This window comes from Cervus elaphus, chromosome X (genome assembly GCF_910594005.1).
Source record: "Cervus elaphus chromosome X, mCerEla1.1, whole genome shotgun sequence".
Lineage (NCBI taxonomy): Eukaryota > Metazoa > Chordata > Mammalia > Artiodactyla > Cervidae > Cervus > Cervus elaphus.
Genome location: NC_057848.1, coordinates 42189584 through 42214038, shown reverse-complemented (window position 1 = coordinate 42214038; position 24455 = coordinate 42189584). Strand labels below are relative to the sequence as shown.

At 45.9% G+C, this 24455-nt stretch overlaps 1 protein-coding gene across 3 annotated transcripts in view; it reads left to right on the top strand.

Moving 5' to 3' along the window:
- The first annotated feature begins 320 nt into the window (after positions 1–320).
- Positions 321–24455, top strand: part of KIAA1210 (KIAA1210 ortholog) — a 77759-nt gene continuing 53624 nt past the window's right edge. For all 3 annotated transcript variants that reach the window (XM_043897740.1, XM_043897736.1, XM_043897735.1), the window contains exon 1: positions 321–483. In XM_043897740.1, coding sequence (XP_043753675.1) covers positions 449–483 — 35 coding nt within the window. In that variant the 5' untranslated portion in view covers positions 321–448. The remainder of the gene's footprint in view (positions 484–24455) is intronic.

The following is a 24455-nucleotide window of genomic DNA, read 5'->3' as shown; positions in this document are numbered from 1 at the left end:
CCAGAAAGCGACTTCTTAGCATTTTCTCCCCAAAGCTGTGGAGTGTCCTTCCCCGCCTGGATCAAAGTCTCTAACTCCTCAGGGCTTCCCCTCCGATTTACTCCTTACACTCGTCAGGGATCCAGGGAGGCTAAGAAAGAGCATCTGGTGTCTTTCACTAAGGATGCTGTGGTTGTGGGATGTTGGAGGCAGAGGAAAAAGGGAGTTAACGGTTCCTAACCACTAAGGAACAAGCTCGGCCCTTTTTGGACCCAGTTCAGAAGACAGCAAGAAGCCTCTGAGAAGAAACTTTATCTGTCCGCTGATAGCGCTGGCCGGCGTGACTGGGGCTCCGTGCGCGTGAGCACTGGCGTACAGAGCTGCCCCCAAGGGCAGGCCCCCAGCGCTGGCTCCTAAGCGCCCCAGCGGTTAGGGCGCACAACTGGTCTCCGGCTCCCTCGGAGGCGCCATGGCAATGTGTTCCTACTGCCTGAAGGCTGCAGAGTAAGTGGTGGGCGCCGTAAATGCTGCAACTGGACTGCACGGAGTGGGGAGTGGCACAGCGCTGGCCGTTGGTGCGGGCATCTCTTCCCGCCTGAGCCCGGCGCCCGCCGCCCACCGCGAAGAGCGGCAGCTGCCAGGCACCCGAGGGCGCGCGGCGGGGAACGCGCCGCCTCCGAGGCTCGAACTCGCGTCGCGGAGGAAGCTCCTGGGAGGGCTCGTGCAGGTTTGCGTACCTGGGCCTGTGCGCGCGCGTGGGAAAGCTGTGGTCCGGGCGCGCGGCGGGCGCTTCCAGGACTCTGAGGTCTCTCGGAGGGGGCGGGACGGGGTGGGGCTGCACTGGCAGACTTTCTCTCCCGCCTCCCGCCGCCGTCCCCACCTGGCTCACCTGAGTCCCCCGGGAGCTCGGGCTCCCACCGACAAAGAGAGGAGGGGAAAGGAGGAGAGAGGGATGGAAAGAGAGAGGGGGAATTTGGGTGAGTGGAGAAAATCACCTCAAAGTTTCTGAGCCGTCTTCATTTGTGAAATCTGTTCCCGGCTGTACAAGGCGCAGCCTCCCAGTTACTGGACGTGGCATTAGCTCCAAGCAGTTTAATCTCACTAGGTGTTCCTGGAGGTGTTTTTGGATGTCCTGTGTGCGTCTTTCATGCACTGACAACAGGAAGAAGCAGAATGGATCTAGTCATATGATTGATTTATGGATGTGCAGTTATTTTGCATTTTCATTCAGGAAGCTAACACTCCTCTGCCTCAGCTCTCACAATCCAGAACCATGCCGGAAACTCATCTCACTCATGGCAGGTCTCCAATAGTCCAGAATTGCCGAGGGGGTGGGGGTGGCAGGGTGGGAATGCGGAGGGTGCGGGGCAGGTGGGGGGGTGTTTGGCCTGGCCCCTGGAGTCCTCTGTCCTTATGGAAAGGCACAGTGTGGACAGCCACTGGCGGCCTCTGGCCTGCAGGCCCACAGTTGTATTCCATGTGACTTTTAGTGGCACTCCATTTGAGGCACCCGAGAGGGGAGATTTAGGCATGGAGGTGTGGGTAGGCTGGCTGCCCGTGTTGCTGCTTCTCCAGATGGGTACCAGAGCATGCTCCTGTTCTTTCAATGGGGAGTGGACCTGGCCTCTTGAAACTTGAAAAGCATCCTTGCAACTGTTTTATCACCCCAGCTCCTGGGCTCACTGTTGTCCCCCTCAGCCTAGGGCCTCAGATGGATGACATGGAAATGACAAGGCTTTCTCTGTGGTACTCACTGTAGCACCAGATCATGGACAGGTAGACGGCGGAGGCTTTAGGAGGAAGAGGGAGATGACAACCATAACAGTAGGAGAAGATGCTAACGGTGTTGTTATTGCTCCCAGGTGGATGAGCCCCTTCCTCCGTGGGGCTCAGTGCTGGCTTCTGAGTTCGATCCTCCTGCTTGCAAACACACGTGGGGCCCTTCATCCTAATGTCCACTTTCCACGCAGCCTGAGGTCTTTGGGGTGGAAAAGGGGGATTAGTGGACCAAATGACCTCTTCCTGTGGCCACCATTAGAGGCCCGAGCTCATCTGGTGATTTATGGAATCTGGGCTGAAGGCACAGGGGAAATGATAAGAGAGCATTTGAGGAGATAAAGGAGTTAAGGCTTCTATAAATAAGAAGCTTGGGGTCCCTCATAGGACCTGTGGAGACTCAGGAACCATTCAAAACGACTGTGCACCTGCTCTATAGAAAGCTTTGTGCTGAGCATCGTGGAAGAAACTTATGCTTTGCCTTCCTGGAGCCAAGCAAGCACAGTGCCTGGCACTGATATTCGTTGAAGGAATGTTGTTGACTGAACCAAGGTGCTCTTGAGGAGCTTGCCTTTTGCAGGAGTGGTCAGGCTAGTCAGCAGCAATTTGCCAGAGGTGGGGTGAGAGGCATAGGCTCCCTAGGACAAAAGGTAAAGGAGGACAGGAGTCTGGGGTAAGAAGTAGCGGCAGGGAGGACTGGAAGAAGGAGATGAGATGAATGGCAACAGAGAGCAGAATTTGGGTGAGTGGAGAAAATCACCTTACATTTTCTGAGTTGTCTTAATTTTCCAAATTTGTTCCAACCTATACAATATGCAGTCTTCAATTTATTTGATGTGGTGTTAGGGTCCCTTTTCTGAGCTTTTTCGAGGGCTAGGGGAAGAGACAAACCAGGAGGGAGATTGGGCTGCTGAAACATTCACTGCTCCTCATGTGAGCCTTGGGTTTCCTGTCACGCTCCATACCTCCCTCCCATATGCCCCACAGGAGGGTTTCCTAGAATCACAACTTGGCCACCTTAGGAGGGTGGCACCCTTTCAAGGAAGCCCAGTAGACTTTGAAAGTTGAATTTGGGTGGAAACACAGGGTTAGTTCACAGTCTCCTCTGCAGATCACAGTTGCATTCTAGATATTTTATACAGGTGAGTACATTTATGATATGAGTTGGAGCTGTTTGGCCAGTGTTGGAAAAATGTTCAGAGCCATCCATATCCTTGTAGGCATGGCTCCATGCCACCAACCCCACTGGCCCCTCGCTCTAACCAGGTGAGTTGCTAGGGTACCAATTTTGGTGTTTAAATTCAGAAACCAGTTCTTGTTAGATCTAGCTCTTGCTTGAGATAGCTAGCTATTAAGTTCTTGCTTGAGATAGCTAGCTATTAGCTAGCTAAAAGTTCTGTTCTTTTCATAGACACAGAATGACAACAGGTGACAAGTGAATTATCAAGGGATCAGTGGGTGTGCTTGTTGGTAAAGGGAGAAAGTAGTAGGCATCTTGAATTACGTGAGATTGTTTTGTGCAAGTACATGAGGAGATGGAGGAAAAGTGTAAGACCTTTCTTAACCAGATAAGATCCTGTGATGGTGCAATGGGTGAAAAGGTTTTTATTTTAAGGGTGAGAAAACCAGACACTAAAGTTGGGTCACACAGTCAATGACAAGTGTAAGATTAGAATCCTGGGTACTCTGTCTTCCAGTGTAGAGCTGTATAGTCGGGGAAAGAGGAGAAACCATCTTCTGAGCAAAGGACGAAAAGCCTGCATCATGGTGCTGTGACCCCTCGCAGAGGTCGATTCAGCCCAAAGCAAAATAGTGAGCTAGAGCAGCTTGGGTTTTGGCAACCTCAATCTCCCCTGTCACAACCATTTCCCATTTCAGCCCCTTCCCGCTCTGGGTGTTCTGGGCCTGCACCTTGCCCTCCTCCCCCAGCCTCTGGTGTCCCAGGTTGTGGACCCCTCTAGGCTAACACACTGCCATCCTGTGGCCCAGGGGCTAGCTCCTGGCCAGACTGGCCAGTGGATGCTAGGTTGTTGGGCCTGGATGGATTACTCCTGATGATGTGCGTTTTGATATGACCTGACTACGTTTGTGTCACTCTGACGCTCGGGGCTCAACCGGAGGACTTTGCAGGTTGCTGAGTGCCTCACATCGTGCTGGGCAGCTTCTCCTACTCTCAGACAGGATGCAGGAAGCTGAGCACTTCTGCCATAAGCCCTGACCCCTGACCAGAGAAGAACTATTGTAATTGATGGGCCCGTCTTCTCCCCTTGGCTGCAAAACTTGCCTGATGTCCCCCAAAGCAGTGGAGGCTGCTGTATTTGAGATTAGAGGTCACACATGTTAGCTCTTTCTGAGTTCCAGTTGTTGGTATTCAAGGGGTCCATGCGTTCTCTTTTTTAAAAATTTATTTTTTTTTGACTATGCTAAGTCTTCATTGCTGTGTTTGGGCTTTCTCTGGTTGTGGTAAGCAGGGGCTATTCTTCATTCAATGCCCGGGCTTCTCATTGCAGTAGCTTCTCTTGTTGTGGAGCATGGGCCCTAAAACATGGGCCTTCAGTAGTGGTGACTCATGGGCTCTGGAGCACAGGCTCAATGCTTGTGGCTCATGGGCTTAGTTGCTCCATTGCATGTGGAACCCTTGCTTTGACAGGTGGATTCTTAACCACTGGACCACCAGGGAAGTCCCATGCATTCTTTCTTGGCCCTGAGCACCCAAGTACTAGAGGAAACCCACCCCAGGTCCCTCCAGTGGCTGATGATCTCCAGGCTGTCTCCCCTCTCACCTGTAGCCTGTTCTCCTGAACCCGAGGCTGACAGGCACCCGGGGAGCTGTGATGAACATGAAGCCTGGCTCCCTTTGGCCTTCCAGTTGGGGAAGGCAAACATGGATGAGCAGAAAGCTCCTGAAATGTTTGTGGAGCTGCAGTCATTCAGCTTGCCAGCTCAGATCCACCCTCCACTCCTCACTGTTATTAAGAGTTTGGTGGCTCAGTGGTAAAGAATCTGCCTGCCAAGCAGGAGACTCGGGTTCCATCCCTGGGTCGGGAAGATCCCCTGGAGAAGGGAATGGCAACCCACTCCAGTATTCTTGCCTGAGGAATCCCATGGACAGAGGGGCCTGGCAGACTACCAGTCCATGGGGGTCACATAGAGTCGGACACAACTGAGTGACCTAACAACAACAACAACAACAACAATATGGTCATTAGAGATCCATGTGGCACTTTGCTTCCTTCTCTCCTTCACTTCTTCCATTTTTTTTTTCTTCTTCTAGTTTTAGAAGAAAAACTATTAACTCCAGTTCCCCTGGCAAGGGGTACAGACTGACTGTTGCATTTTGCTAACCTGCATTCACACTGTGGCATCTGCCTGAGGCCCTATCCATTCATAAGCATGATAAGAGAGCCTTGGGGTGGCAGGTGACCACCCAGGAGGCGACGCCCTGGACCCCCAGCCTCACCCTCTGCTGGGGAGGTGGGGGAAAGCGAGATCTCTGGAAAGTTCTTGAATAAACTACTTGCCACATTTACCAGCTGACCAAAAGTTTGTCTCCTTTGATTAGAACATTGTTAAAATATTTAACTTTCTGCAAAAATTCATTTAGGAGTGAATGGCTTTCAAAGCTTTTGGAGATTTCTCTCAGCATGCAGTTGGCAGGTCCCATTGGTCTTTAGCAGCTTTCTAGGGTTTCCCTGGTAGCTCAGCTGGTAAAGAATCCACCTGCAATGCAGGAGACCCAGATTCGATCCCTGGGTGGGGAAGATCCCTTGGAGAAAAGAAGGCAACCCACTCCAGTATTCTTGCCTGGAGCCTGGTGGGCAACAGTCTATGGGATTGCAAAGAGTCAGACACAACTGAATGACTAAGCACAGCATAGCTTTCTAAGGAGTGTTGCATTTGTTGTAGGGAGATTTAGTTTCCTTAGGCATGTATGAAAAATGTGGAAGAGTAATATTATTTCATCAGTAAGCAAATTTTCAGCATTTTGTATGGGAATGTTTACACTAGCTTCTTTTGAATCTTTGAAAGCCCATATTCTGTTGGGCCAACTTTAGAATTTTGGGGATTCTTTCACCAGTTTCTCAAATAACACAGCATTTTGTTATTTCTGGAAGTTAGTAGCCAAAATGCAGTGTATGATGTGATTGCTCCTATTGTTTCCTCATTGATTTTCTACGCTGACAGTCCTTTAGCTTTTTTTTTAAGATTTGTTTTTTTTGCTGTGGGCCATTTTTTAAAAAAGTTTTTATAGAATTTGTCATAATATTACTTCTGTTTTATATTTTGTTTTTTTGTTTGTTTGTTTGTTTTTTGGCCTTGAGGCATGTGGGATCTTAGCTCCTCCCCGATCCCAGGGATCAAACCTGCACACCTTGCATTGGAAAGTGGTCTTAACCAGTGGACCGCCAGGGAAGTCCCTCCTTTAGCTTTTTAAACCAATTCATTCCTTATCCTGCCTTGACAACTTCATATTCACGGTTAATGGAGAGGAAATTGGAGGGACTCATCATACAGTACATCACAGTGATCCTCACTTGACATCTTCACACTCATCCTGCTGCTTTAAATGGTCTTCCTCTTTTAGGAAATCTTCAGTAGCTCTTAAACCCACTCAATGCAAATTACTGTAGACTGTGATTTACTAGGAAAAAATGAGTGTCAGTGAAATGGCTTGTTTTCAGGAGGCTAAGGTAAGGTCGTGATAAGATTTGCCATTTGCTAACCTTAACCTTAACCCGGAGGTTCTCAGCAGAGGTGTGGGGAGCACTTCGGCTCCCCCAGGGGATGGTTGGTCATATCTGAAGACTTGCTCTGTTGTCAGAACGAGGGGGAAGGTGTGCTACTGACATCTAGTGGGTAGAGGCCAGGGATGCTACTCGGCATCCCGAAGTGCACAGGACTGCCCCCACAACAAATTCTCCAGCCCCAAATGGCAGTAGTGTCAAGGCTGAGAAACCCTGCCTTCAATGAATAACATTTTAAGTAGAAGTCTTCTGCTGCTGCTGTTAAGTCGCTTCAGTCGTGTCCGACTCTGTGCGACCCCATAGACGGCAGCCCACCAGGCTCCGCAGTCCCTGGGATTCTCCAGGCAAGAACACTGGAGTGGGTTGCCATTTCCTTCTCCAGTGCATGAAAGTGAAAAGTGAAAATAAAGTCGCTCAGTCGTGTCCAACTCCTAGTGACCCCATGTACTGCAGCCTACCAGGCCCCTCCGTCCATGGGATTTTCCAGGCAAGAGCACTGGAGTGGGGTGCCATTGCCTTCTCTAAAGTAGAAGTCTAAAGAGGGTCTAAGCACCCTTAAGTGCTTAGACCAACGCTATCCAATAGAAGTTTCTGTGTTGATGGTAATGTCTCCTGTCTGTACTATTCAATTCAATAGCCACTAGCCATGCGTGGCTGCTGAGCACTTGGAATACAACCAATGTGACCAAGGAACTGAGTTTTTAATTTTATTTCACTTTAATGAATTTAAAGTTAAATAGCCCCATGTGGCTGGTGGCTTCTATATTGGACTCAACTTTATTTTTTAAAATATTTATTTATTTATCTGGCTGTGTTGGGTCTTAGTTGCAGCACTCAGCCTTTTTATTGCAGCTTTTGGGCTTCTCTAGTTGCAGCCCGTGGGCTTAGTGGCCCCCTTCTCTAGTTGTGACATGTGAGCTTAGTGGCCATGTGGCATGTGGGATCCCAGTTCCCTGACCAGGGTTTGAACTCACGTTCCTTGCATTGGAAGTTGGATTCTTAACCACTGGACCACCGGGGAAGTCCCTGCACTCGACTTTAGAGGTGCTATAGTACAGTGGAGCATGGTTCTGGGATCAGACTGTCCTGGGGTTGGGTCCCTGGTCTATCACTTTCTAGCTTTGTGGCCTCATGTGTGTCATCTAAGCTGCTGAGCCCCAGTTTCCTCATCTGTAAAATGGGGGTAATAATGGGACCTAGTCCTCGGAGGATTAGGATAGCCACTGAAATAATGCATGCGATACGAAGCATGTAGTGCAGTGCCTAGCACAGCAAGCATTTGAGAGATGTTAATAGTTATTGCCAGAGATTCATGATTAATAGAGTAATTGGCATCAAGGAAATGGGGCTTCTGCAGGGCTTACAAATGAGTCCTCCCATGGGATATTACTTAAAGGCCACTTTTGAGGCAGAGTCCTGACTCTCAGCCCTCATAGCATTACCACAGATGTGTCCCCATGCCTTTTTGGGGCCTTGGTTTTCTTATCTGTAAAATAGGAATAGTGAAAATAATGAGGCTACTTCCCTTTTAAAGTTATTTATAGTTATCTTCTTATTTATTTTTGGCTGTGCTTGGTCTTCACTGCTGCGTAGGCTTTCTCTAGTTGCGGTGCTTGAGTCTCATTGTGGTGACTTCTCTTGTTGTGGAGCGTGGGTTCTAGGGTGAGTGGGCTTCTGTAGTTGCAGAATGCAGGCTTTAGAGTACTGGCTTCAGTAGTTGTGGTGCATGGGTTTAGTTGTCCTGTGGCACGTGGAATCTTCCTGGACCAGGGATCAAACCCGTGTCCCCTGCATTGGCAGGTGGCTTTTTAACCACTGGACCACCAGGAAAGTCCTGCTTCTCTGTTTATGTCACAGAATTGTCTGGACAGTCAAGTGGTTGTAAAGGTGCTTTGAGGAGCACAAGGCCATCTCTAAGTATACGGTTTATGAGTTTGCACACAAGTGTGCTTTTGCTTAGATTTGGTGCAAAATTCTGCCTTGGTAGAACTGTCTTCAGTTTGGGATGGGAGTGCCTGAATCAGGGCGTTTGTACTGGGGAGCAGCACAAGCCAGGAGCTCCACACAATGTCAGGGCCTCCTCTGTCCAACACCTAGCAAGTAACATGACAGGAAGCCCAGGTACCACTTTAAGGGTATGTAGAAGTTTGGCGTTTGGGATTGGGTCATCAGAGCAATGTGTAGACTGGCCTGGCTTGCAGGCAACTAATGAAGGAGCAAGGCATCTAGCCTAAGGGAAGAGAAGAAGGCCACTCCCAGCAGCTTACCTTGTCCTATCAAAGGCCATGCTGCCCCAAGGCTCGGCCACCTGGCATAGTATGTGGCCTGAGAGATACACATGTACAATTACTGAAAGTATTCGGCACCATATAGTAGAAAGAACTTGGGGTTTTGGAGTCAGACATGGGCTTGCATCCTTACAGTGCTACTTACTAGCTGTGTGGCCATGGGTGAGTACCCGAGCCTTCCTGGGCCTCAGTTGTCTCATCTGTAAAATGGAGATAATGACCCTACCTTGTAGGGTTGTCACACGGATCCACTCAGGTAACTCATAGGCACATAGTTTGCCCTCAGTAAATGTGAGTTCCCTTGCCACCTAATGTTGACAAACAAAGAACAACTTTTAACCAACTAATGAGTCATACTCCCGTTTTTGTTCTTCTGAGATATAAGGAAAATGAGTTTTCTCCTCGTGACCTGGGAGAATTGTTTAGATCTTTTTTTTTTTTTTTTAACATTTTCTTTATGTGGACCATTTTTTAAAGTCTTGATTGAATTCGTTATTATATTGTTTCTGTTTTCTGTTTTGGTTTTTTGGCCTTGGGGCATGTGAGATCTCAGCTCCCTGACCAGGAACTGAACTCATACCCCCTGCATTGGAAGGCGAAGTCTTAACCACTGGACTGCCAGGGAAGTCCCTCGATCTTTCTTAAGAAGAGGAAAAGGGGAAAGGATTCTTCTTGCTGTGCTACTTCCCTGTCTGGAAGAGCAGTCTGAACTGTTTAGGGGTAGACGAGGATGAAGGCCAAAATACAGGGCTCTGAGTTAGTCATGAAACAGTGTAAATGAGAAGCCTGAGCGGCCTCTACTGGGCTGGGGAATCCCCTGAGAGAAGTCATCATACTCTGTATGCCAGAGAAAGGCTTTCTGGGGACAGTAGGTTTCCCAGGCATTTGGAATTTAAACTCAAACCATATCTGTGGCCACTTGACAAAGTGATGGCTAAAGAGCAAAGGACGCAGGTTGGATGCAGTTGGCTTTGTCATCACATGGCCATGGCCACAGCCCCAGGCCCCAGGTCCCAGTGCACAGAGCCATTTGACAATGCTGCTGGTCACCAGGGGGCTGGCTGCTGGAGAGTATGCAGATAATATAGGGAGCCTCATCACCTACTTCTGGGAAACCGATGAAGACATAGGGGGGTCTTAGGTTATTAACTCCATGGCAAGGACAGTTTTCCCATGGAGAAGGAAGGGTAGTAATGATAGTTGTTTAGTTGCTCAGTCATGTACAACTGTTTGTGACCCCATGGACTGCAGCATGCCAGGCTCCTCTGTCCACCACTATCTCCCAGAGATTGCTCAAACTCATCTTCATTGAGTCAGTGATACTACCTAACCATCTCATCCTCTGCAGCCCTCTTCTGCTTTTGCCTTCAGTCTTTCCCAGAATCAAGGTCTTTTCCAAAGAGTTGGCTCTTTGCATCAGATTGCCAAAGTATTGAAACTTTAGCTTCAGCATCAATCCTTCCAATGAATATTCAGGACTGATTTCCTTTAGGATTGACTGGTTTGATCTCCTTGCTGTCCAAGGGACTCTCAAGAGTCTTCTCCAGCACCACAATTCGAAAGCATCAATTCTTCGGTGCTCAGCCTTCTTAATGGCCCAACTCTCGATCTGAATGTGACTACTGAAAAAACCATAGCTTTGGTTAGAGGGACCTTTGTCTGCAAATTGATGTCTCTGCTTCTCAATACACTGTCTAGGTTTGTCATAGCTTTTCTTCCAAGGAGCAAGTGTCTTTTAATTTCATGGCTGCAATCACTGTCCACGGTGATTTTGGAGCCCCACAAAATAAAGTCTCTCACTGTTTCCACTCTTTCCCCATTTATTTGCTATGAAGTGATAGGTCCAGATGCCATGATCTTAGTTTTTTGAATGTTGAGTTTTAAGCCAGTTTTTTGACTCTCCTCTTTCACCTTCATCAAGAGGCTCTTTAGTTCCGCTTTACTATCTGCCATCTGAGTGGTATCATCTGCATATCTGAGGTTGTTGATATTTCTCCCGGCAATCTTGATTCCACCTTAGCTACCATGTATTGAGAGCTTAGCATGTGCTACCCCTCATGCCAAGAGCTTTATATGAATTAGTTCATCAAACTGTCTGTGAGAGCAAGCCCTTCTCTTTTTTGAGCACTATTCTGATTTCTTCTTAGTACATAGTAGGTCCTCAGCAAACAGTTATTGAGTGAAGGAGTCCTCAGTTAACTGATGCTGAAGGTACTCTTAGCCCCACTGAACATATCAGGAAATTTCATTTCTGAACAGTTCAGTGACTGGCCCAAGATCACAGGCTAGTCATTGATAAGAGCCAGGATTCACACCTAGATTTGTCCTACTTTGTGGCCTAATCCTTTTGCCACTATGTCATGCTTCCTTCTTAGAAGGTCAAGGTGCCAGATTTCTCTCTCTGCGACAAAGGAACATCTGCTAAATTTCTTAATATGGCAACCAAAGCATGATTTGCCAAAACATTTGATAAATTGGACTTCATTAAAATTAAGAACTTCTGCTCAGTGAAAGACATTGTTCAGAGAAGGAAAAAACAAATCCAGAATATGAGGAAATGTTTGCAAAACACATTTCTGAAAAATCATTTGTTTCAGAATATAAAAAGAACTCAAAACTCAAAAACAAAAGAAACTACTGGAGCAGAGACTCAAGGCCACTGCACAAAGACATGATACTGTGACAGCCATATTTCCTTCATCCCACCTACTTCCTCCATCATCCCTGTTCTGTCTCCATACAGGTTCATTTTGTGGATAAGGAAACGGAGGCATGAAGAATTATATGAGTTGTCCAAGTCACACAGCTTGTTGGAATTTTATTAGTTTGGTGTTCTAGCCCTCAAAAAAACTCAGGACCTGATGGAGAGGGGAATAGTTTCATCTGTTGGGGCCAAGGCTAAATGGGGAAAAAAATAAACAAAGGGCCCTATATTGTCAGAGCAACTTGCTTGAATTTTTTTTGAAAAGTAGAAACATAAAACTGTACACCTCTCATTTGAACGTTTGGAACTATTTTTCTTGTTACAAACACAACATATTGTAACAATATAATTCAGATATCTACTATAGTATATATAGTAGATGTTCAAAATGAGGAATGGAAACAAGAGAAGGGAAAGAGAAGAGATAGGACATGGGAAAGTCTAGATATGGATAGGAAAAAAGGAACAAATAGTAGGCACTGTATTTCAGAAAAGATTCTACTAGATATTGATAAAGTTATGTTTCATTTTTACATCAATAAGGTCATTATCCCCATCCTATAAGCTGTGGGTCATGGTTACTTCCCCTTCCTTATTGCATCCAGCTCTCCCCTTTCCATTAGCCTGAATGTCCTGGAAAAATGGAAAGTATGTCAAGGGGAAACTCTTCTGAGCCCTATGGGGGTTGGGGAATAGAAAGGGTCCTCGGAATCAAGGCAGACCTGCCTGTTCACATTTTGAGCAGAGCCTAGTAGATAAGGCAGGAAAAGTCTACTCTTCTGGGTTTGCATAAAACATATGAACAGGTTTCTGTATTAGTTCAGTTTTCATTTGTGGTAATTGGAGGGGATTTCTAGAAGCCCTTTAAGAGAATTAGATGAAAAAAAATTCCCACTAAATCTCCATCTTCTATTTTTGAAAGACATAATATTACTTTCACTTGTGAAGAATGTTTGTTTCTTCTGTGCCTGTGGCTTCCGTAGCCAAATGTCAATGATCTAAAGACCTTATTTCATGTAGAAATGGCCTATGTTTGCTTATTCAGAGTTGGAGGAAACTCTCTGAGATGGGATAGTTAATTCTCTGATAGGGATTAACGCCTGATTTGAAAAAAAATATTTTAATGTTTCACTTAAAGAGAAAGAAAAAATGAATGGGGAATTTTAAATCAGGTCTCCTGCAACTGTGTGTATTTTTAAAAATAGGGCAGTAGCTTAGGCTTCTATACAAGTTAAAAGTAGGAGAGTTTTTTGAAAAAACAATAAGCTGCATTGCAGGCAGATTCTTTACCATTTGAGCTACCAAGGGAAGCCCAGATCATATGGTAGTTCTATTTTAATTTTTTGAGGAAACTTCTGAAGGCAGGTCCCCAGTTGGCAAACTCAAGCAAGGCTTATAGGGGGCCTCTGCAAAATCTAGCCTCTCTAGGTATGAACTGTGAACCCTGAATGATTATCTCAGTGAATCATAGAATCCTGGAATGTCTGGGTTGAAAAGACCCCTTGATTCAAGTGCCGCCCAATCTCTTGCTTCTTAGGTGAGGAAACTGCAGCCCAGAGAGAGGACTGGGACTGCCTAAGGCCTCCCAGTTAATTAATAGCAGGACTGGGGTGTCAACTTTCCCTAAGTTACTCTAGGACTCCTTGGAGGTTCAAGTCTTAAAGACATTCATTAGAAAAACAAAATGTCTTCCCTTGCAGTCTCAGTTCTCTCTAGTATCATTCAAGTTGCTTTTTCTTCACCACCATGTCCATTTCTTATGGCTCCCCATTTCAGCTTCTCTGTTCCAGCCAGGCCTGATGGTCACCCCTGATTTACAGTGGGGTTTCCTTAAAGTGGGGTGTTTGGACTCTGTACCTCTGTACCCAGGAACTTACAGAACCTGCAGATCTCTGGGCCCCACCCCCATGGAAGAATCAGAATCCCTGGGGGCAAAGACCCCAGAATCAGTGATTTTTCACGTAGGTTGATAACTTCCAGCTCCCTCCTTGAATCCATTTTTTGCACCATGGTCCATGTATCTACTAGTAGTTTCAAAAAGTGTACTATTTCTTTTTTTTTTTTTTTTACTGAAATACATTGCTTTATGAAGTTGTGTTAGTTTCAGGTGTCCAACAAAGTGACTCAGAATATATATATATACATTCTTTATCAGATTCTTTTCAATTACTGGTTATTACAAGATATTGATTATAGTTCCCTGTGGTATACAATAGGTCCTTGTTGTTTATTTTATTTAATCCCAAGTCCCCAATTTATTCCTCCTCTACCCCCTACTATTTCTTGAGTGCTCTCTTTGTACCAGGCACTGTGCTATTTTTTATTCATTCCTCAGATGCTGGCTGTGTGCTCCCCTCTCATCCTCAAATGGACCAGGTGGGAGGGGCCATGTGAGCGCCTGTACTGGGCACTGCTCCCACGGTGGCTTTTCCCCTGCCAGGCCATTCTGATCACAGATTCTTGCGCCTTAAAGTTGAAGAAAGCCTGGTAGATTTTTGTTCTCCTGGGTCTCACTGCTACTTTTCTTTTCCCATGAGGTGGTTACCCTGCTGGGAAGAGCTTTGTTGCACACATCATTTACCTCTTCTTTTCTAAATAGCCTATTTTTAAAAATATTTTATTGGCGTATAATTGCTTTACGATGTTGTTATTTTCTGCTGTACAACGAAGTGAATCAGCTATATGTATACATATAATCCCTCCCTCTTGGACCTCTTGCCATCCCCCACCCCTCTAGGTCATCACAGAGCCCTGAGATGAGCTCCGTGAGCTATACAGCAGGTTCCCACCAGCTATCTATTTTACGTATTGTAGTTCTTCAAAGTAACAATCATTATCTCTTTCCTGCGTGGGGGTGACGGCAGCCAAATGAGGGAATGAGCGTGAGAATGCCCTGAGCACTGTGCCCGGGGATCTTCTCTGCGTCTGAGGCCTGCAGTGAACACAGATGAGGACCAGAAATCTCCCTTCTGCCCTTGGCCATCTTGGCCTTTCTCTCCTCCTCTACTAGCCACCATCTAGCCTGTCCCAGCTCCAGGCTGTCTTTCAGGGAGGGGATCCCTCTTTCTCCACCCTCTTGGTGTTCTGTTTAGCCTCAGGCTCTGGGACACTCCATTTTCCAGTCCATTGCTATCTGATGTCCCTTGTCCTGGCATCTCCCTCCTGTGGCCTTGTCAGCATTTCTCTGGAAACTTCTGGGTTCTTTTGCAGGCACTGGACCAAAGAGGTTTGAGAGTCATGTGTGAGAGCAGACCCGACCTTAAGCGAAATGGATGTAGGTGAGCCAGGTACCACCCAAACCTCAGTGCCCCAAGCACATCACTTTAAGCCAGAGTCCTCAGGCTCTTCCTGATCACCCCGGGCTGGTGACTGTCACCTGCCCTCTCTGCCCCCACCCCCAGCTCACCTATGCTGACACTCAGTGTCTCAGGCCTCAAGCTGTCAAACTTTTCTGCCTAGCAAATGAGCTTTCCAAATGTGGGCTTCCCCTCCCAGGTTTTTCATGACAACTCCAGCCCACACGGAGAGGTCCCTTCCAGTCCCTTTAGCTACTTTAACATGGAACCACCCACAAAAGTGCCCTCTGGAACCCCCTATGCTGTACTGCCTCCCATCTGTGAACCCTCCCCTCTGAGATTCTCCTTCACCACTCTCACCCTCCCTCTTCCTTGACCTCAATTACAGCTAGATCTCAGCTTTTTAGTACTGCCTTGCTGCTCCCTGTCCAACTTGGCTTTGTGATGTGTTCTGGACATACTTCTCCAGCTTAACCTTGGCTCTCTGCCTCCTTTCTGCCCCTCAGTCCCCTCTACCACACACACATGCAGGCAACACACACTCTGGCTTCCTGTGCCATGACTGTTGGGCCCTGCAGAAGCCTCCTATATGGAGTCAATACCCAAGAGTTTATTTAGCCTTTGAGTCCTCATCTTCTTATGAATTCTTGTCCTAAAATATCATGAAAAAACACAAGACCAGTTTGTCTCACCTCCTCATTTTACAAATGCAGGAACAGAGGTCCAGCTATGACTGAGGCGAGGCCGCAAAGATGAGCTGTAGAAAGGCAGAATCAGGACCCAGGCCTTCTGATTCCCAATCAAGCCGTGCTTTCCATTTTTCATGTGTATCTTTTTCTTTGTAATCAGGGAATGGGTCGTTTTAGCGTAGCGCTTATGGGCTCTGGAGTCAAATGACCTCAGTTCAAATCCTGCCCTCACCATGTACCCGCGTGTGACCCCCGGGCAGTTACTTAGCCTGTCAGTTTCCTCATCTGCCAAATGGGAGAGGCATGAAAATAAATAGCACCTACCTCACAGAACTGCTGTGAGGATTAAAAGGGACAGTGTCTGCAAAACACTTCAGACGGTGTCTGCACATACTGAATGTCCAGTAAATGTTCACTGTTTTATTTTATTATTGTCTCCATAGAGCCAAAACAGGACTGAGTACATAGTAGGACTGCATAAGACTTTGTGGTACAAAGAGAGAGGCCTCGAGAAATAATAGTCTGACTTTGTTGTCTGGTCCTAATGGTGGGTTTAATGCTAATGGTGCTAATTCTAATGGTGGGTGTTTAAGGCCACGGAGAACGGAAAGATCTGGGGACCAGAGAGCGCTTGGATAATTCTCCCTGCAGCTCTAGGTAGGCAGCTGCTTCTTTGCTCTGTTGCAGGGCTGTCTGTGGGACTAAGGGTAAGGAAATCTGGGGTTTTAAAGATACCCCCAAATATGACTTTGACTGAGATTGGCCAGGACTCTCATATTCTTGGAGGCATATTTATTTCAATAGTCCTGGACTGCTTGGTGATGGCAGCATCACCCTTCCTTCTGTCCATTCCCTTCCTGTGGAGACATGGGACCTTGTTTTATTTCACCCCGGAACTGGGAGGCCAAAGGCTATTCATCATAGCCATGAAGTGATTGCCTCTCCAGCTCCACCCTATGGGCTAAGGGACCTTAAGATAAAACCCAGAAGTTACAAGTGGGCTTCACGAAAATCACAGATAGTTCAGCTTGGGCTGAGGGCCTATTTTTGTGGCTGGGTTCTCTTCCTTTTATCTCCCCTGCCTCCCCCACCAGGGAACCACTGCCACTGCAGGAACCAGCCAGCCACAGAGAATTCACAGCCTAACCCAGCATCACTAACCTCTTTTCTTCTTCTTTTGCCTTTTTCCCCTCCTTGAAGATTTTTTGACCCCCCTCCACCCACCTGATGGATTAGTGACTGCTAGGAGCAACAGCAACTGCAACAAATACAGGATAAAATAAAAAGCCTCAGACACACTCTGCTTGGGACACACTTGAGAGCTGGAGGGGAGCTGGGGTCTAGATCTCTTGGCACCCAACACACACTTAAAGCTGTGAAATCTATCCTCAGGGCCCCTTGACTCCATTCTGGCTCTTCTTTGAGTCTCCCAGTGTCCCCATGTTTCCTGCTCCCCTTGCTGGTAACCCACTTCAGCCTGGCCATCCATGCTACAGACCTATCCTCTTAATATCATGTGATCTCATATCACAATATATGTTCAGTGAGCCATTTTTGGTGGGACTCTATTGTTAAAATGACCGGCAAATCTTTGCAAAGATATTAGGGGCTGATAATGACTTAGCAAGTTATCCTGTTTTCAAGTCCTATAATGAGCTAAGATGTGAGATTCTTTGGGGCAGGAGCAAGTGGGCATTTAATACCAGATTTTGCTAATTAAGGAGGGAGCAGCATGTAGTGGTCAAATCGTGGGCTCTGAAATCCACCAGAACTCGGTTTGAGTCCTAGCCCTTACTGCTTGTATGGCCTTGCCCAGATTACCTAATTTCAGCGAGACTCGGTTTCCTCATCTGGGAAATGGGGCTGAATTTAAGAAAAACGAAATAACACAGCCTACTTCATAGGGCTCTTGTGAGATTCAATGAAATAACGCATGTAAAACCATTTTCAGAGTCAACCTGGCACAGAGTAAGGACTCAGCAGTTTGATTGTATTAATTGTGTCATATGAATTGCCCCCGACTGTGCAAGAGCAGAGCTTTTAATCATAGTCTATGTAGATTGACAAGACAGAATACAACTCCCCATCAGCTAGTCTCTGAGGCCACCAGGGAGATGACAGAATGAACCTTTGAAGCCAAGTTCTCTGCCTTTTTATTTATTTATTTTTGACTGCACTGGGTCTTCGTTGCTCCGTGGGGGCTCTTCTCTAGTTTCAGAGCATAGGCTTCTCATTGTGGTGGCTTCTCTTGTTGCAGAGCATGGGCTCTAGGGCTTCAATAGCTGCAGCATGAGGGTTCAGCAGTTGCAGCTCACAGGCTCTAGAGCACAGGCTCAATAGTTGTGGCACATGGGCTTAGTTATTCCACAGCATGTGATATCTTTCCTGATCAGGGATTGAACCGGTGTTCCCTGTGTTGATAGGTGGATTCTTCACCACTGGATCACCAGGGAAGCCCAATCTCTGCATTTTTAATCTGCACCCCCAGTCTGCTAAGTCACTTCAGTTGTGTCTGACTCTTTGTGACCCCATGGCCTGTAGCTGGCCAGGCTCCTCTGTCCATGGGATTCTCCAGGCAAGAATACTGGAGTGGGCATTATTAGAGAAATGCAAATCAAAACCACAATGAGGTACCATTTCACGCCAGTCAGGATGGCTGCTATCCAAAAGTCTACAAGCAATAAATGCTGGAGAGGGTGTGGAGAAAAGGGAACCCTCTTACACTGTTGGTGGGAATGCAAACTAGTACAGCCACCATGGAGAACAGTGTGGAGATTTCTTAAAAAACTGGAAATAGACCTGCCGTATGACCCAGCAATCCCACTTCTGGGCATACACACTGAGGAAACCAGATCTGAAAGAGACACATGCACCCCAATGTTCATCGCAGCACTGTTTATAATAGCCAGGACATGGAAGCAACCTAGATGCCCATCAGCAGATGAATGGATAAGGAAGCTGTGGTACATATACACCATGGAATATTACTCAGCCATTAAAAAGAATTCATTTGAATCAGTCCTAATGAGATGGATGAAACTGGAGCCCCTTATACAGAGTGAAGTAAGCCAGAAAGATAAAGAACATTACAGCATACTAACACATATATATGGAATTTAGAAAGATGGTAACGATAACCCTATATGCAAAACAGAAAAAGAGACACAGAAATACAGAACAGACTTTTGAACTCTGTGGGAGAATGTGAGGGTGGGATATTTCAAAAGAACAGCATGTATACTATCTATGGTGAAACAGGTCACCAGCCCAGGTGGGATGCATGAGACAAGTGCTCGGGCCTGGTGCACTGGGAAGACCCAGAGGAATCGGGTGGAGAGGGAGGTGGGAGGGGGGATCTGGATGGGGAATACGTGTAAATCCATGGCTGATTCATATCAATGTATGACAAAACCCACTGAAATGTTGTGAAGTAATTAGCCTCCAACTAATAAAAAAAAAATAAAGCTCATAAACATAAAAAAAAATAAATAAAAATAAAAAAATAAAACTTTCATTTTAGTTCAATAATCATTTGTTGAGTATCTACTCTGCTTAAGGCTCTTGTTGGGTGCTGGAGATCCATTGAAGTACAAGATCTGTTTTTCTATCTTTGAGGGACATATATTTAGCAATAGATAGGCTCCGTCTGTTGGAGGTTGAATTCTAGTCCCACCAGTTTATGTCTTGTGCAACCCTGAGCATGTATTTTTGATATTTCCAAAACTCAATTTCTTATTTTATGGTATATTTAACCACTTGGAATGCTGTGAAAATCAAAGCACATATACATATAACCAGCAGTGCTTAGCATTAATGAATACTAACTAATTATACTGTTATTGTTGCTGTTATTTAAAACATAATTAAAATTTCAGGGTTACTGGAATATAAATACTTGTGTTTACTTGAACTTAAAGCCATGGTTTTAATACTGGTTTTAATAGGACATGTCAATTAACTTAATATTAACCAATGTTAAAATATTGGGTTTGTGCCAATTATTAATTTTTGATGTATTTCTGTAAATAAAGTTGTCCCTTTACATCAAAAAAAAAAAAAGAATACTGGAGTGGGTTGCCATGCTCTCCTCAGGGGATCGTCCCAACCCAGGGACTGAACCTGCGTCTCTTACATCTCCTGGCATTGGCAGGTGAGCTCTTTACCACTTGTGCCACCATGTCCCCAGCAGATCTAAGATGTTAGGAGCCACATGAGTTGGGTCTTTCTGTGATTCTCCTGGTTTACTAGAGGGGTGAGGTGCAATGAGGGGGAAAGGAAGGCAGAACCAGAGCCTTTTCAAATGGAAGTGCTGGAGGAGGAAGAGGCACAGAGAAGGAAACAAAACAAAGAAGAGGAGGGTGGGAGATGGAGAACCTGTAGCCCGCGTGGCTGTGGCAGCTGCTTCTTGGAGATAAGGAGCGGATCTTTCCAGTTCCTCTCTTCTCCCACAGGAGAGATGATGCTCTGCAGACATTTTGAGCAGGTTTCCAACCAAGACAACCTCTTCTTTTGAGGTTGCCAGGATAAAGACATTCGCTCTGGATGACGATGATCAGGGTGTTGACAGGTATTCCTGAAATGGGCTTCCATGTGATGGGGCAGTGGAGAGTGGTGGGTTGTCATCTTCCTCTGGCCTCCAGGCGTGGAAGAAAGGCCTGGGGGATAGTTACTCTGGATCAGGTGTCCGAGGCAGGAGTCCCCTAGAGGGTGTGTCTGGGTGTCTGCTTGATGGTTCTGGTGGCCACGTGCCCACAGGTGAGGGTGTGGAGTGTGGAGGAGCAGCCCTCTAGCCCTCGGACATCTTCCTGTTGACATCCGTGGGCATTTGCGGGTTGGCTTCGCAGAGGCTGCTGAAGAGGTCTTTTCAAATAATGAGCCACCAAAGCTTCCCTGGTGGCTCAGATGATAAAGAATCTGCCTGCAATGTGGAATACCCAGGTTTGATTCCTGGGTCAGGAAGATCCCCTGGAGAAGGGAATGGCAACCCACTCCCAGTATTCTTGCCTGGAGAATCCCATGGACAGAGGAGCCTGGAGGGCTGCAGTCCATGGGGTCACAAAGAGTCGGACATGACTGAGCGACTGACACTTTCATTTTCAAAGCCATGTATCAGTTTCTGCTTTGGGCAGAGACCCACCCAGGGCCCTCGGAGCTAGGATAGATGACTGTCAAGATTGTTCTCCTCAAGTGTATGGGCACCAAGTAGGGGAAGAGGGCGGGTGGGATGAATTGGGAGATTGGAACTGACGTATATACACTGTACTATGTATAAACTAGATAGCTAATGAGAATCTATTGTATAGCATGAAATAGAGTGTTCTGTGGTAACCTAAATGGTAAGAAAATTCAAAAAAGAGGAGGTGTATGTATATGTACAGCTGACTCACTTGGCTATACAGTAGAAACTAACACAACATTGTAAAGCAATTATACTCCAATAAAAGTTAAAAAAAGAAAAGATTTCTCCTAAGTCCAGCATCCCATGAGGGATGGGATGGAATCCTCTGCACCCAGGAGCGTGAGCAAACAGAGGTTCCAGAGCTAACTGGTTGGCCTCGAGCCTGCTGAGACATGCTGCCACCCTGGCCCCAGCTGTGAAAATGCCAGTCATGCTGATGACCTCAGAAAGCCCTGATTTGTGCATGGAAGTAGTCAGAGCCTGGGTGGAACTCAGCATCACAGCTGCACTACTCCGAGTGAGTGCTGCCAGTCAGTGGGGTGACTGGCCATGTCAGAGTCATTCTGATAACTGGTGGGCTTGCTAGGTGGGACTTCTAGAGCTCGTTATGTGATTCGAGGGGCAGCTGTCTCCATCATGGAGTCCAAGGGCCACATTTCAAGAATTGGCCAAATCTTTGGTTTTCTCCTGCCAATCTCATGCAAGGAAAAGAGGAAGGGGGAATGATCATGCTCCATTAGAGGTTAGCTTATTTTACAACTAGTAAAGGGGAAAAGGGGCCCTTTCTCATACTTTCATTTCAGGGAGAGCCCTGATTCCTCAATGAGTTGGCATCCTGGCAAAAGACATTTCCTCTAGAAGTAGCTGGGCACTTCCCCTCCCCCTTCCCGGGTCGTGCCTCAGAATGATTGGCCCAAGATTCTACATCCACAGGTTGGTGGTTACACAGCACACACACCTGGCTGAGGGGACAGAGTATAGACATATTTGAAAGAAGTTGGTGACATTCTCTTACTAAGGTGGGCCTTCAGGGTTTTCACCTGTTCTAATATTTGGCAAGGTCTATCTAACCTGCTCAGCCGACAGGCCACTTGAGAGAGTGGTAACCTATGTTCTTCATAAAGAAGTGCTTGTGGTGAAATGGGTTGGGGAAGGGGATAAACAGTCCCCTCATGGACCTCTTACCAAATTCTGCCTTGTGGCTTACATGGCTCCAAACCTGCCCCACTTTTTACTTCCTTCTCCATTAGAGCTGCGGCCCGTAGGACTTGTATTTGTATTCTATTCATATTCATGTTCATTGCTGTGTAACAAATGCCAAAAATTTGAGTGTCTTACCACACAAATTTATTATCTCTCTGTTTCTATGAATCAAGAGACTAGGCATGGTTTTTCAAGCCCTCAGCTCAGGACCTCACAAGACTGCAGTCAATGGATCAGACAGGGCTGAGGGCCCATCTGAAGTTATCTTCCAAACTGACTGCTTATTGGCAGAATGCAGTTTCTCTGAGGCTGTGGGGTTGAGGTCCCTACTTCCTTGATAGCTGTCAATTAAGGTTTGCCCTTAGCCGCTGCCATTCTCTGCCACTTGGTCCTCTCCACAAAATGGCAGTTTGTTCCTTCCAGGCCCACAGGAGAGTGTCCACTGCAGCTTTGAATCTCTCTGACTTCTATATGTGATCTCTATACCCACTTCTTTTTTTTTTTTTACTTCAGACAGCAAAGAGCATTTATTGACTAAGATAACTATATTGGTAAAGATGCTTTCAGATTTTTATGAAATTATTTCCAGTCATATATCTGAGACATTTAATAATTGTTAAATGTCTGTTTAACAATAAATAATTGTTACATATATTATAGTGCACAGGTAAATCTTACCACTGTATCGCATACGTGCATGCTAAGTCTCTCAGTTGGGCCAAACTCTTTGCAACCCCATGGACTGTAGCCTGCTAGGCTTCTCTGTCCATGGAATTCTCCAGGGAAGAATACTGGACTGGGTTGCCACGCCCTCCTCCAGGGGTTCTTCCTGACCCAGGGATTGAACCCAAGTCTCAGGCACCTCCTGCATTGGCAGGCAGGTTCTTTGCCACTAGGGCCACCTGGGAAGCCCCTACTGTTTTAGCTATGTCATTTTGAAAGTATTATTGTGTAACCTTTTTAACAAAAGTTCTGCTAGAAAATTATGCCCTAATGTCCTAAGGCACACTATATGTAAAGAATCCCATGGCTGATTCATGTGAATGTAGGGCAAAAACCACCACAATATTGTAAAGTAATTAGCCTCCAATTAAAATAAATAAATTAATTTTTTAAAAAAGAATTAACTTCTTATGATCCTCAGGGAAATTGATAAAATAGCCATTCAAACATTGTTTGTAAGGCTTGTTTCTGGCTAAATCCCAGTTTAGAGGGTCCATTGATGACCAATGACTTTGGTACTGTTTCTTTCAAACTACCTAAAAGTAAAGATCAGCATCAAAATATTGGGCAAGCCAATGTCTTATTGACGATATAAGAGTTTTGTATGAAATATGAAAACCTTTTTAGTTATACCTTTGGGGTGAAGGACTGAGATCTAGAAAATGAAATACGGAAACACTAGTCAAATTTTATGATCACATTCATAGACCCACTGTTTTTTAATTGGAGGAAAATTGCTTTACAATGTTGTGTTGGTTTCTGCCATACAACAATGCAAATCAGTCATAATTATACATATATCCTCTCCTTCTTGAGCCTCCCCTCCCCCTCCTATCCCATTCCCCACCTCTAGGTCATCATAGAGCATGAGCCTGGGCTCCCTGTGCTACATAGTAACTTCTCTCTAGCTATCTATTTTACACATTGTTGTTCAGTCACTAAGTTGTATCCAGCTCTTTGTGACCCCATGGACAGCAGCATGCCAGGCTTCCTTGTCCTTTACTTTCTCCTGGAGTTTGCTTAAACTCATGTACATTGAGTTGGTGATGCCATCTCATCCTCTGTCACCCCCTTCTCCTTCCCTCAATCTTTCCCAGCATCAGGGTCTTTTCCAATGAGTCAGCTATTTGCATTAGGTGGCCCAAGTATTGGAGCTTCAGCTTCAGCATCAGTCCTTTCAATGAATCTTCAGGGTTGATTTCCTTTAGGATTGACTGGTTTGATCTCCTTGCTGTGTAGAGGACTCTTAAGAGTCTTCTCCAGCACACACGATAGTGTATATATGTCAATGCTACTTTCTCAATTTGCCTACCCTCTCCATCCTCCACTGTGTCCACAAGTCCATTCTCTATGCATAGATGCACTTTTTTAGTATATGTGCTGCCGAAGCAAGCACACATAGATGCACTTTTTTTATTTTTTTAAATTTTTTATTTTATTTTTTTTGGGTTTTGTCATACATTGATATGAATCAGCCATAGATTTACACTTATTCCCCATCCCGATCCCCCCTCCCATCTCCCTCTCCACCCGATTCCTCTGGGTCTTCCCAGTGCACCAGGCCAGAGCACTTGTCTCATGCATCCCACCTGGGCTGGTGATCTGTTTCACCATAGATAGTATACATGCTGTTCTTTTGAAACATCCCACCCTCACCTTCTCCCACAGAGTTCAAAAGTCTGTTCTGTATTTCTGTGTCTCTTTTTCTGTTTTGCACATAGGGTTATCGTTACCATCTTTCTAAATTCCATATATATGTGTTAGTATGCTGTAATGTTCTTTATCTTTCTGGCTTACTTCACTCTGTATAAGGGGCTCCAGTTTCATCCATCTCATTAGGACTGATTCAAATGAATTCTTTTTGACGGCTGAG